At 44.6% G+C, this 14,281-nt stretch overlaps 1 protein-coding gene across 2 annotated transcripts; it reads right to left on the bottom strand.

The window, feature by feature from the left end:
• Positions 1-447: 447 nt before the first annotated feature.
• Ldaf1 (lipid droplet assembly factor 1) lies at positions 448-12,925 on the bottom strand. Of its 2 annotated transcripts, XM_076840446.1 has the most exons (6): positions 12,812-12,925; positions 12,357-12,403; positions 10,282-10,477; positions 4,039-4,207; positions 3,451-3,589; positions 448-1,170 (listed from the first exon to the last, which is right to left on the bottom strand). In XM_076840446.1, exons 3-6 carry the CDS (start codon positions 10,375-10,377, stop codon positions 1,089-1,091), a joined length of 486 nt encoding a protein of 161 aa, XP_076696561.1. In that variant the 5' UTR covers positions 10,378-10,477; positions 12,357-12,403; positions 12,812-12,925; the 3' UTR covers positions 448-1,088. The 2 variants fall into 2 exon arrangements, with proteins under 2 accessions (XP_076696561.1, XP_076696560.1); XM_076840445.1 differs by lacking the exon at positions 12,357-12,403.
• Between the last annotated feature and the right edge of the window lie 1,356 nt (positions 12,926-14,281).

The raw sequence follows: 14,281 nt of genomic DNA, 5'->3' as shown, positions 1-14,281 counted from the left end.
TCGACGTGTTAAAGGCTTTGTCACCAACTTGTGGTACTATTATTGGGAGGCAGTGGAACCTCTAGGACATGGCACCCGGTGAAAGTTAGGTCACTGGAGGAGGGGGCATCCCTTGAAGAGGACATGCAGCCCTCAGCCTCTTCTTTTGGTTTCCTAGCTGCCCCAGCCCTTCCCTGCCACATCCTCTGCCATGATGTACTGGACGACCACAGGCTTAAATCACAGGGCCAAGGGACCATGGGCTGAAACTATGAAACTCTGAGCAATTTTTCTCTTATAACACTGATATCTCAGGTATCTGTCACCTTTACAGAAAGCTGACTAATGCAGTCTTCTGGCATATGAGAGTCGAAGGGGCAGATTTTCTTAAAGCCCACTCAAATAAATATTTAATAAGATCCCGCAGCAAATAAACTACTGAAATAAAAACTATACAGGATATTTTATTTTTACTTTGTAGTCCTTTCACTTTTTTTTTTTTTTTTTTAGATATGGCTGAATAGGACGAATTCTTTAAAATAATACAAAAGTACCAAGTGCAAATATGTAAAAGGTCAATGGCACTTAACAGCACTCAACAGTAACAATGGAAACCACACCTTTAGACGTTTTCAAAAAGACTCCTGGCCACAAAGTTAAGTATGGATTCTTCCAACTCTGAGTGAACCTTATTCCCAAATGTCGCTGTTCTTTCTGATAAAAAACAAATAAGGCAGAAAAGCTGGTTCTATTTTGGATATTTTTTCCTCCTTATCTCATTTCAAATGAGTGAAAAACAACTACCCTCAAAAAATAAACAAATAAACGCCATAAAAAAACAATTCACTATTACCCGCAACTGGGGCCTGGACATAAGCCCTAGGCTCTGGAGGCCCAGATCCCTGCCAAGGTCAAGCTGCACACGTGGAGAGCGTAGGGCAGGGAGGAGCCATGCTGTCCACAACAGGATTTTGCACACAGTGAGTGGAAAGGCCAGGGGACACAGCCACGGGGTGCCTGAGTGTCCTCCTAGGCCATAATTCCAGTGAGCGAGTGTGACCAACAGCTTTCTGGAGATGCGGGAGGAAAGCCTGGTTCCAGTCGGCTGGTCACTCCTGGTAGAGCCCCTCGAAGTCTGCGGCCTTCATAGCCAGCTGACAGTCAGCGCTGGGGTTCTGCTGTATCAGCAGCCTGTTTGGTGACAGGATGAAAATGGTCAGCACAGGGTCCTCTAAAGAGCAATGCTAAGAGAACCCCCGGAACAGATGACATTCTCTGCTCTTTATTTTAGCTGCCTCTTGTCACCACACAAGATTTGGGGCTAAATCCATTCAGGGATGAGGAAGTTGAGGGCATGAGAGGTCAAAACAACTGGGAGGCGGGCAGGGTCAAGGCCCCTTTCCCCACTTCTAATCTGGATATTGTTTTCCCCAGTTGTCGGCGTCTCTGCCAACAATCCAGTGAGAAAGGCAGGGCAAGCAATGGCTTTATTTTACCATTTGTTTTGTCATTACCAAGATCAGAGAAGTTAAGCAGCTTGTTCAACATCACATTATTATCACCTACACACCATCACAGAAGAGCAGCTGTAGTCATCTGGAAAGCTGCCCCTTTCCCAACTACACATTTGTGAGGCTGGGTCCTCTTCAGTTATGCCAATCAGAACAACATGCCACAGTGGGACACATGCAGATGACAAATGAGAACCCAGCTGACTTCTACTAGGGCAGATACTCAAGAGATTTGTAAAACATGAAACAATGTCACTGACTAATTTCATCTTCTTTTGGAAAATATAGATGCTTTTTTTTTTTTAACCACACCATGTTTTTCATATCAACAGGTAATATTGTTCCTTTTAAAGTAAATAGCTTAAAAATTTCTGTTGATTTCTAATTGAGTAACTATCTATACAATTAACCCACATAAACAAAATCTCCTTGGATGCCTGAATCATTTTTAAGAAGGCAAAAGGAGCCCTGTGATCAAAAGTATAAGAATCTCTGCCCAAGTGAAAAACACAGGTCCCCAGTGCCTCTAGGGAAGAGCAGGGGAAGATAAGGAGATCAGGGACAGATCTTGGGTATACTTTTCAATCTCTTCATTGATAAATGGCCATTCAAATTTTGCTACTTCCTGTGATGATTTTTAAGAACAGGGTGCATAGGCAGGGAGGGGTTTGGGCTCAGAAACATCACCCTCAAAAAAACAAATAGGTCACTGTGCCTCTTTTTATTTCCTTTAAGCCTAACAGTGATCAAAGCATTTTAGAAAAGCTAAATGTGACTCCATGGATATCAATTAAGCTGTCCTATGGAACCATCCAATGATGTTAAATTATACCCACTTCCACATATCGATGACAATAGGAAAACATTTTGGTAAGAAGTTCAAGGGCTCCTCTATATGAGAACAAAATTCAGGTGAGTATTGATTCTTTTAGAGCAAGGGATGGCAAACCATGGCCTGTGGGCCAAATACAGCCCGCTGTTAGTATAAATAAAGTTTTATTGGAACACAACTGCACCCGCTCATTCACTTATTGTCTGAGCTGCTTTTATGCAGCACCAGCAGATTCTAACAGCTGTGAGAAAAGAGCAGGGCCTACAAAAATTGAAATATTTACTATAACCCTTTCCAGAAATTTCTAGAAGTCACTCAATGTCTTGGGTAAGAAAGCTTTAGAGTTAATTGAACTGGGTTATTTAAGCCCCTTCTCTGCTGTACTAAAGCTTTGGGACTTGGCTTCATTTCCCTTATGATGGAGCCAATTGTGAGGATACACTAGATGAGGCCTGGAAAGTGCTCAATAGATGTTAGCCACCATCTTCAAATGACCCAGAGTTAAAATCTAACCACAGGACAAAAGTGTCACCTCTGAAAATCCTTCAGAAGGGCAGCACATGATTGACAAGCACAGTGTCTCAGTAACTTCAATACAGCTCTTTTCCCACTATCATCTAACAGACTGCTGCTTCTCTGGTCAAGGCCAGGGAGGCATATTGTATGAACAAAATCTATACACACACGAGACTTGTACTTGGCACACTGAGAAACTCACCTTCTAAAGAGCATAAGGGATCAAGGCAGATTATGGGGACAGCAGATTCCTGCTCCTCTACCACTCTGGAAGATGGAGTAGAGGGGGCCATTTTTTCCTGCCTACTCCCACCACGCCCCAAAGAACGCTTTGATTTTGTAAACTAAATCAATATCCTTTTAAAGGAATCAATAACTACTTCATGGAGCTGCCATGACAATGAAATGAGGTCTCTATATAATGAATGAAGGTAATAAATTTTTTGTTGGAATCTCCACTGAAATTCCCATTTGATGTCTGATGTGTGCTGAGAACTAATGAGAAACACCTGCCTCTTACAACTAGGCTTCTAGACATCAACGGGTTAGCACATTGTCCATGAAAATGGACAAGATGACACTGATCACACTGTTCCATTGACATGTATTTACCTGGGAGAAAACCAGAAGCTGATGAGACTGGAGACCACCATGTAGGACACCATGATCGTCCCCGACAATGCGACTGATACAAAGCCCAAGCCACAGAGGACACAAAGCAGTGAGAGGCCACCCACAGAGATGACTAGTCCTAGGTAGAAAACACGGTTAGGAGAAATATTCATATAAAACAGGTTGAAAATGGGCAGACCCTGGGTCAATGTATTTTACAAAATGACAGATAACTCAGATTTTGTTACGTGAGATTTCCTCCCCAAATCCAGATTCCTGGCATTATTTAAAATGGAGTGGGCCCTGGTGCTTGGCAACTGGCCGGCCCCATGGTTGCCTCCAATCCCCACTGTTCACAAATCATACCTCACTTGGGCCTCTCTGCCTATTTTTGTTATCTATTGAATTTGAGATTCAGAGAGGGTGAACAACTGTTCAAAACCACACTAATGGACTCCAGGGTCCGTGCCTTAACGACCCTGACAAGGTTCACCTTACTTTAAAAGTGGGAACCTTTGACAAGAATGGTAGATGCCCAGTAAACACTGCCCTCCCCACAGAGTCATTCTCCAACAGCTGAGCAGATACCTTCCAGCAAGATGACCCCCACGAGAGCAGCCAAGGAGGTGAACACCACCAGGAGCAGGAAGAACCCAACAGGTACAGCCGACACAGCAATGAACACCAGCAAAGTGAGGGCCAGAAAGGGATGCCTGTCCAAGTACTGACCCACTGGAGACTTCATGAAGGCAACCACCTGCAGGCAAAGGACAGAGAGAAGGGGACTGAGTGCCATCTGAATTCAGGTTGAATGGATCCCCCGAGCTGTGGGAAGCACAACCAACATTCAGAAAGTTGGAGGGCTCTTGAGTAAGATGTCACCTCAAGACTTCTCCCAAGACAGTCCCTTGGGCAGCAATTTAAGTCAGCTGTGAGATAGGAGGCAAGTTTGAGGTCCCCCACCCAGTGGCAGGACTTATGAGCAGACATGAGAACATAATTCACATGCAGTGATCCCCAAAACAAAAGTGCCACAAATGGTGAGAATTTGGGGGCAAGGTGGAAATAGGAGGGTATGACAGTTCATGCTGATGGCAACCAAAGTGTTGGGTTCACTCTGCTAAAATAGAAAAGGCTGTTCTATGAAGCCACAGCCATCTGTCTTGTGGCTTCAGCAATGCCTCTTAAGGAGAAATCTCTCAAGGCATGCCAATTTTACTTCCCGGCAGGTTACAAAATGGCATAATGCCCACTGGCCATGCAGCCTCCTCACTAAAGACCTTGGTATTCAGCTTCTCTATTGTCTATCCAGAGGTGACCATACCAGGAATCACCTCTGAGCTAGAACTGCCCAGCTCAGACACCCCATTACTAGAGCCCAGTGAGATCCTAAGTTAGAGTACTGAAGGAGAGGGAGGTGGAAGGGCTTTGGGAGGGCAGGCTGGGGTCTCCAGCCATCTAAGGTCTTGATTGCTTTCTGTTCTAGTCCAGGTGGGTCCTTAGCAAACACCCCTGCCTCATCTGACAGACTGAACTCTCTCCCCGATGCTTATACTCAAAAGAGCCCAGGGACCGCGGCAAGGCAGAATGGATGAGCACTCAGGTAAGGGGCAGCAGTGCATGCAGCAAGGGGACCCTGCCAGGAAGGGACACCTATACAGCAAGAGGAGCAGATAAAACTGGGACACTCAGATGGCAGGCACAATTTAAACTTTAAAACTGATAATTGATTTAGGCACTAATAAAATTTTTAAGTATGTTTCAAATGGGTTGGTCAGGCCAATCTAGTATTTTAAACTGGAAATTTCATGAATATTGAAGATATCAAGTATTTCCAGTGGAAATTTGCTCTTAGGGTATGAAAATAAGGAATATAGGTTACCTTATTAATGACTTTCCATATTAATTACATGCTGAAATTATAATGTTACGGGTATACAAGGTTACATAAAATATATTATTACAATTATTACTTTTGTTAAAGTGACCACTAAAATACTTAAAATTATATATGTGACTCACATAATGTTTCCAGTGGACACCACATGTTTAAACTTTACCTTGAGGGTGGGATGAAGCAGACTGAGGGCATCTGAGCAGAACTGTAACAAAACTGAAAGAGCAATTCAAGGAAGATAAACCTGGTGCTTGTGTGAAGAGGCAATTAGGGTGACCTGCAGGATATCAGGCAAGTACACCAATGGCCAAATCTGGGCTCGATGGTGGAGGGGCAAGGGGAGGGAGATGTAGCCGGGGAGTGGGATGGAAAATCAGCAGGACTTAGGGAGAGTTTGCATGGGAACCAAGAAAGACAAGACAATCCTGCTTCCAGTTCTTAAGGAAGTCTGGGATCTATAACTAAAAAAACCGGAAAGTCATTCGGATATGCAGACACCATTTTCAGACTCAACCAACTTAACCCAGCAACTGTCTTTTCCCACAAAGGATGGCCCTGCTCAGGCCCATGTGTCAGGAAGTGGAGGCCAGTTCAGCCACACCTAACAAGGAGGATATTTGTTAGACACGCAGGTGCCAGGCACTGTTTTGATTGCTTTCCTATTTCCTCACTTATTTCTCCCTCAAGTGGTATGAGGCAGGTGATAGGAACACCCTAACACTATCTAAAGCCCAGGGGTGAGAATGGGGGTGGGGGGGACACACAACTGGAGGATGGAAGTGAGAGCAAGGCACCTTGTCACACAGCACCTGCTCTGCGACTCCCCATCCCCATCCTGGAGACACATGGTCCCCACCTATATTTTACAGGTACAATGCTTCACTGAACAATGCAGGACTGTCAGGCTGGGAGGAAATGGTTCCACTGTGTTTCAGGCTCCCTGTGAAGGCCTCTCGAATGGCATTATGGATAATCCTCACCACAAGACTGCAGGACTGGCCTTGCTTATTCCAGAAAACAGGAGATGGAAATAAGCTGAAGTGACTTGTCCAAGGTCAGACAAAGGTGATTTATTTGTAAATACAAACCCTGGCTTGGAAAGTTCCACAGCAGGGCCAGGTGGTCAGGATCTGAGGGCATGAAGACTCTGCCCCTCCACCGGAGGCTACTCAGAGCCAGGCAAATTCTCTGGGGTTAGAATGGGAAAGACAATCGGTGACTCACTGTCTCTTGCTGCCAGAAAGCAGGAGGGAGAGGAGCCAGGACTATTTAAAACCACTGGTAATCACAAGTCAAAGGTGCTGTGTGACAGCCACACCCATATTATAGTCCCTGGGTGCCGCTGACCTGGGATTCAGAGTTGGCACACAGGTGCCCAGGAATGTTTGTTCAGAAACACCCCTAGGGTCAGGGAAGGTGCAGAGAAAACCATGTTGGCAGAGAAAATCTACATCAGGAAATGCCACCCTGGTTATCTGCCCAACTCATGGGCCACCTCTCCTCTTTCCTGAGAACAGCCTCCTCCAAGGAAAGAGCAATGAATGAAAGTCCCCAGCCCAGCAGCTACCTCCATGCTCCCAGGAATCAGGCACTGAGAATCCCAGGTCCCTAAGGGGAGGGCTTCATTTGGGTGCTGAAGGAGAGTGAGAAGTCAAAGGTGCCCACCTTGACAACCATGTTTGCCCACATGAATGAAAAGGCCAAGGAATCATCCTACAGAGGAAAAGAATGAAGCAGACACACATGGAAAAGCGAAAATGAAAAGTTACACAGAGGAGCTAAAATGCCCAAGAGAGGCATGTTAACAGTTACCTCTCACCCAGCAACCTGCCTGACTCCTTCAGAGGCTCAGACCTGCTTTATTCCCTGCCTTGGTTCCCAAAGGCCTGAAAGGTCCCATCTCTTGAGCAGATTCCTATATCTAAAGCCTAAAAGTAAAGACAATAAAAAACCTAACCAGGCATTCCAAAGGTTTCCCAGAGAGATGGTACCCACTCAACTAATGCCCAGTTATTCTTACCTGCAGTTCCAAAGGCTCATTAACATATGAGGAAAGGGGACACATTATCTGGGGGAAAGAAATCATCTGAATTTCTCAGAGACAAGGGGACAGTTATGTCAATTCTGGTATGTCAATCTGCTGTCCTTGCTGATAGACTATTGGGCAACAACTGTTCTGGAGATCCCCACGTTGATGTGGAAAAGCTGCAAGACTCATCAAGCAAAAATAAAAATCCAGAAAGACACCTGCCATGACACAACCATGAACATGTAAAAATTACACACTAAAGAGTCATAATAATTATTAATAATAATTACCACCATTGTGCCTATAGGTGATTTGCTCTCCTTTTCCCTCCGTATCACTTCCCTGAGTTGACAATTCAATTAATACTAATATAATTAATATGATTTTTAAAATTTAAAAGAAATACGCTATGGCAGGACTATCTGAAAACATCAGGATGTAGACAGCTAATAATTTTTTCCTTTGATCTGGGAGTAGACTGGCCTGGTAGTTATCTAGCCCAAACCTATTCTGGTGAACACAGCTGAGGACCTGAGAGGAAGAAATGCAACGAGTGAGTTCCTCTGTGTTGAAATGCATGCCTCAGAAGGCAGATGTAAGGCACGCCAAGTGTCCAACACAGCGTGTGGCATATAATAAGTGCTCAATCAATGTTGATGAATAGACCATCAATCCTTATTATTTGTAAATTCCACATCTCTGAGAACTGGCCTCCTCATTAACATATATTTGTAACCTCACAAATGATACTTCTGGCTTTTGAGGACTAGTAGATGTGTGCACAGCAATGAAGAGCTAGAATGGAGAAAAATCAAGGAAAACTCAAGGAGAAACTCTGCCTGGTTTCAGCTCTTTCAATGTGTCCTTATCAGGTATGTCAATCAGCTTTCCACTATTAAAACAAAAACCAGAGAAAACTGACTTAGAAAAGGTTTATTTTGGCACAGTTTGGAGGTTCCAGTCCATGATCGATTGACCCTGTTGGCCTTGTTGGGGCCTGTGGCCAGATAGCATGTCACAGCAGGAATGTGCAATGGAGCAAAACCAGGGGAAAAAGAGAACGCGGAAGGAGCTGGGGTCCAACAATCCTCTAAAAGGGCCCACCCCCAATGACCTCCCATTAGGCCCCACCTCCCAACAGTGCCATCCTGGGGACCAAGTCTTTAACACATCACATAAGCCTTTGGGGGACACTCAAGAGCCAAACTATAGCATCATGTTTGGTGCCATAATTTCACATTTTTGTGCTTTTGGTTGGTCATTTCACTATTTAAAATGGCCCCAAGTGTTGTGCTGTGGGGTTGGTTGCCTAGTATTCCTAAGGACAAAGATATGCCTTATGGAGAAAAAAATTCATGAGTTAGAACACACATGTATTTGTTTGAGCCATGAGGTTCAGTATTATTGGCCTTGAATTCAATGTTAAGGATCAACAACACATATTAAATAGTGTCTTTAAACAAAAATGCACATAAAACAAGGTTAGGTATTGGTCAGCTGATGAAAAGGTTAGGACCAGGAGAGAGAAGGAACAAGTGTATTTCTCCTAGGAGCAATGGTTCAGCATTTGCTGATCCCATGTTTGTGGTCACTTTATAGAACATAACTACCACCAGTGAATGGAAACAGCTATGAATGTGGAAGGGGCATGAGGACCTGTCTTACTGAGCTAACATTTAATAACAAGATTCTCAGCCAACTGATTAGAAAGCCGCTTGACCAATTTAAAAATAGCTTGGCAGATTTACAAAGTGGCAGATGCATTCTGGAGTAAATCCAGAAAGGACCTCTGTAATAGCTCAAGTAGACACCAGTGGGACCATGCTGTCCCACAGAAAAAAACAAATTACAAAATAGTTCACACTGTTACATCTGCATGTGTATTTTTATGGACATAGTGCATAACAAGTCTAGAAAGATATCAAGTATGACTCTTCTGTATATAATTTTTACATGTTGATGGTTGTGTCACAGCAGTTGTCTTTGTGGATTTTTGTTTTTGCTTGATGACAAAATGTTAATAGCATAATTTATGAAAGGTATATTGTTTTCCATGAAAAAAAATGCTAACAGGCATATAGAAGAAAGCAATAAATATGCAAGAAAACAGAATATACCCAAGTCCCCTTGCCATCAAGCGGCTACAGAATACTTTAAAAGTAGTTCATTTGAATTACAATGTCCTGTAAGTCTAAAACACAAACTGAATTTCAAAGAGTACAAAAAACAATGTCAAATATCAGAACTTTTTTCAATAGTGATTACAGGTTTAAATGATACAACTGTGGACATATCATCAGATTAAATAGAATACAGTCTTAAAATTAATTCACCTACTTCTTTTTACTTATTAAATGTGGCTATTAGAAAATTTCACTGTATGTGGCTCAAATTATACTATTGGCTAGCCAATTGGATTTTTACTGGAACCTGGACTCAAATCTTAGAGTAGGCTTTGGCCTCTCATATTCAGGGTAACACATAAGCCAAAATTAACAATAAAACCAGAAAAGGATGGTATCCGTGGCACAGCTTGAGAGTGGCCTCTCTGAATCTAGTTAAAGAATTGCACTTGGCACGAGGGGTGATCATCCAACCAAATTCTGGTCTATAACTGGAAATGTGTGTGACTTCTTGGAAGCCTTCTTAAATTGAAAATGGCTTGCAAAATATTTCTTCCCGCTCTCTTCCCATCCTATTGTCTGGAATATTGATATGAAGGCTGATGCTCTTGAAGCCACGTTGGACAACCAGTTTGAAAGTTCACAACTTAGACATGGCAGGGGGGTGAACTAGAAGGATCCCTGACTTAGCTACTTATACTAAGAAAGAAAGAATTTACTATGTTATTTACATGAGCATTAACTTGAAATTTTCCCATTATACATAGTGATTGGAAACTGACCTTTGAGTTATTCTTGAAGGACTCCAGCAGCAAAGACAGCCTCTTCTGCAGCTCCTGCAAGTCCTTTAAGGTACTGGTGGGCTCCTCTTTGGCCATCCTGGGACTCACTTCAGTCTCTTTGGGGATTAATTCTCCTAACAATAAGTTCTCCAGTGTAGTGAGCTGTCCAATCTCTCATGTTGCCCAGGCTCTGTCACTGGGGAAACAAAAAATTTCTTAAACCATTAGGGGTCTTCATCCAACTGGTTCAACAAGAGTTTCTACATGTTGATGGCAGGCATGTAGATAGGGCAAGACTTGATGATGTTTATCAAAATTTCAAATTTCATACACCTTGATACAGCAACCTGTTTTCTAGGACTCTTACGGAAATCCTCAGGTACAGCAAAACATACTAAAAAGATGTGCATCATGTTTGTTTATAGCATATAATGAATGGTTCACCAAAAAAAAAAAAAAAAGAAGCTAACTATTTGTGAGTAGGAAAATGGTTAAATAATGATATAAAATATCATTAAAATAAAGGAGCTATTTACATGGTGATATGAAAAGATGTCTATAGTTTTTTTAAAAAAAATACAAAATACTCCATTTTGTTACATATAGATTTTATATAATAAAATTTTGTTATATATAGATTTTATTGTTAACATTTTGTTACATATAGATTTTATTCTGAAGAGTAAAACATGTAAGAAATATAACAAAATGTTAATAGTACTCTCTGAGAGCTTATTTTTTTTATCTTGATAAATGCTGAAAAGAATACACAAAAAAGCAAGACAGCTGAATACATTATTTCAAATCTCACTCCTTCACCCTGCCCATACCCCTGAACACCTTTTTCAAACAACAGTGGCCTTGGCTGATTTCTCTTCTTTCTTTGCTTGGCTTGCAATGACACTATGCCATAAATCACTATTTATGGGTAAGTCTCTTCCCACTAAGTAACAAGAGCCATGCCTCAGGGATAGACAGTGCCACAATTACACTCTGTGATCAAACTGCCAGGAATTCCTAGGACTGTCTCAATCTCACATAGCTCTTATTAAAGAAAATTTGTTAAATAAGTTTTTAACCTGTTTGGATTTTTAAACAAGGAAAAAAATCATTCTTATATTTCCCAGAAAAACAACTGTCTGGGTGGACACAGGTATGGCTTTCCTTTCTGCCTTAGAACTAACCTCCTGACCTATGGTACAAATACCTAATAGATTTTGTCATAGAGGCCAAAATTAACTGAGAGATCCTGACATTTATTTGCCATAATGAGTATCCCACATGCTAATCATGTGAGTTACAGAGGGGATACATAGCTACTAATATCTACAAGGTCCAGATGCACATTAAAGCCCATGTTAACCGCTCCAACTAGAGATCATCTCTCTTTAGACAGGGAAGGACAGATTCCTCCACCACCATATTCTGTCTTTAAAACTGCAGCAAGCACAGATCTTGAAGTTGGAATGTTCCTAGCTCTTGGTTGCCTCAATGTCATCTCTGAAGCTGGAAGAAACAAGCTCAAGTCCCCTTACAGGTTTCCTTTGGCCTGGGAAATCCAAGCGCCACCTAGACCGGTTTGAGGAGTCAGATTTGGGCGAGAGAATGCCAAGGGCCGCAGTCCTCAAATACATCTACCTGACATCAATTCCCAGACTGCCAGTCAGTGACTCCTCCTCACAAGGGCCTCCGCTGGCACTGAGCAGTCTCTCCAGAGGGAGTAGGCAACTAGCCCACAAGGCCGATTTGATGCCCTTTTCTGCACCATGGGGGCTGGGCCAAGCCACCTCTAGCCAACAACCTCCTCCCCTTTCGAGGTTCTTAAGCCCCTGGAGGCTCTTAAGCCCCGGGCTCTCCCACCCCCGCGCCTCCGGAAACAAACGGCTACCCCGAACATTCCAGCTGGGGGGCGGGGGTCGCATCTCCTGAGCGGGGAAGGAAGTTCAGGGTGCTTCAATTCTTAAAGGCCGGGAGGACCTAGAGGAGAAAGGGGTGTGGCGCAGGTGTTGGAAGGTCCCCGCATCAAAGAGGGTTCAGAGAGACAGAAAACTCGGGGAGATTTGGGGAGAACCCACCTTTGGTTCTTGCAACTCCCTTCTCTGCAACGACCAGGGATGGGGTCCTCGGAAGAGAGGAGGGAATGGTGAAGGGGAGGGCACCCGTTTCCATAGACCTGGGAAGGAGGTTTAGACGTCCAGATGGTCCAGATGTCGAGGGAGGGCTTTTTCAACATCTTCCCAACCAGGTTTCCCAGGAAGGGGCAGGGTCTCGCGTGGGGGTGGGGCCGACAATCCCTTAACAGATACAGGTGTAGGCAGGTGTGCGGGGGGGATGGACCTAGTCTCCTCCCACCTGATAAGTCCCCAGTCCTGTCTCAACGACGCGGGGCCTTCAGACACCCTGGTGACTAACGCCCGGATCAAGCGCTACAGGCTCGGGGCCCCGCGTCCCTCCACTCCCCCAGGCTGGCCGGCAGGGTCTAGCCTATCAGGCCCCCGGGCCCCCGGCCCAAGAAGACTCGAGCTCTCACCTGGCGCAAGAGCCGCGCAGCCCCCGCCGCATTTGCGGGCGGAGCACTGGGAGGAGCGATGAAGAGGAAGGAGCGAGGCGCCGGGCGGGGGCTGCCGCCGGCTTCCGCCGCCCCTCGGCTCCGCTTGGCCCCGCCCCTCGGCTCCGCTTGGCCCCGCCCCTCGTCTCGACTCGGCCCCGCCCTTTGACTCTGCTTGGCCCCGCCCCTCGGCTCGGCTCGGCTCGGCTCGGCTCCTTTCGGCTCGGCTCGGCTCCTCCGCCCCCGACGGGAAGGAGTGGGCCCAGACGCGCCGATCCGCGGTGCCGCGGCTTGTGCTAGCGCGCGCGCTCCACACACCCGTGGAGCCACCCTGACTAGTTCTGAGAGGTTTTTAGAAGAGCATTCTGAGACTTAGAGACCTCTCCTACACCCACGGCTTGGAGTAAAAATTGTCCGGCACCCCCAGGCAGGTATAGAATGGCAGCTGAGAATGGAGGGATTCCCCTCCTGGATAGCCAGAACCACCTCTTCTGGAAGCGTCTCCGGAGCTAGAAACGCGTAATGAGGAACCGCCTGAAGGGAGGGTTTTCACCTTTACTCCTCAGATGCAAATGTCATCTGCCAGTGAGGACCTGGCAGATGTATTTGTATATTTTGTATTATTATTTCCATTTTACAGATGAAAAAGTTGAGAAGCAGAGAGAAAAAGTAAATAAACCCAAATCCCAGGGTTCATGAGGAAGCCATGTTTCCTGATCCTATATCCAGACCTGAGGAGAAGATTTCTCAATAGCAGTGCTATAACCGTTATGGATGGGAAAATCATATTTCTGGGCACAGAAATTCTGTTGCTGACCTGAGCACTGTGGGATATTTAGTGGCATCTCTGTCTCTAACCAATAGATACTAGTAACAGGCCCCCCCCCTTCAGCTGTGACAACCAAAAATGACCCTAACGGGTGGGGGTGGGGTGTAAGCAGGAGAAAATCATTCTAGTTTGAGAGTCACTGTCATTGAGCATAGGAGTAAAGACCATAGGCTGAGGTCCAGCAGTCCTGGGCTGTGGCCCCATGGCTGTTTCTTACTGTGCTACCTGGGAGGAGTTAACTCTTTTTCATCCATAAAACCCAGGCGCTAGTTGCTGCTGAATAATTTTCAGGCTCTTTCTTTCCAAGGACCTGGTAGACATTTCTTTTCTGTGGCCGGTGTCTATATCCACCTGGAAAATAACCCATAAGATAAAGAGAGGTCACATAAAGAGAGGTTCTAGTGAAGACTGCTAACAATGGCTGTCAAGAACGTAGCCACTATTGGGCACATAGTAGAGCTTCAAAAATATTCAGGTGTGTAATTACTTCTACCACCTTATATTTCTAAAAATAACTAGGCAGGTAGATAGGGAAATAAGTTTAGGAATGATGATGGTGGTGGTGGTAAAGATAAACCAAAGGATCCTGCTGTATGTCTTCCACAATAAAAGAAAAGGGAAGC

Source organism: Callospermophilus lateralis, chromosome 19 (genome assembly GCF_048772815.1).
Source record: "Callospermophilus lateralis isolate mCalLat2 chromosome 19, mCalLat2.hap1, whole genome shotgun sequence".
NCBI classification, from domain to species: Eukaryota; Metazoa; Chordata; class Mammalia; order Rodentia; family Sciuridae; genus Callospermophilus; species Callospermophilus lateralis.
Note: the sequence above shows the minus strand (reverse complement) of the source record. Positions and strands in the feature narration are given on the sequence as shown.

What these genes read in the sequence shown, in the direction of transcription:
- Ldaf1 (XM_076840446.1), bottom strand. Translation starts at nt 10,377, where the DNA reads ATGGCCAAAGAGGAGCCCACCAGTACCTTAAAGGACTTGCAGGAGCTG. An exon ending in GGGGGTCATCTTGCTGGAAG is followed by an intron (nt 3,590 to 4,038) that starts GTATCTGCTCAG and finishes TTTTCTACCTAG; the next exon opens with GACTAGTCATCTCTGTGGGT. An exon ending in AGCTTCTGGTTTTCTCCCAG is followed by an intron (nt 1,171 to 3,450) that starts GTAAATACATGT and finishes GTCACCAAACAG; the next exon opens with GCTGCTGATACAGCAGAACC.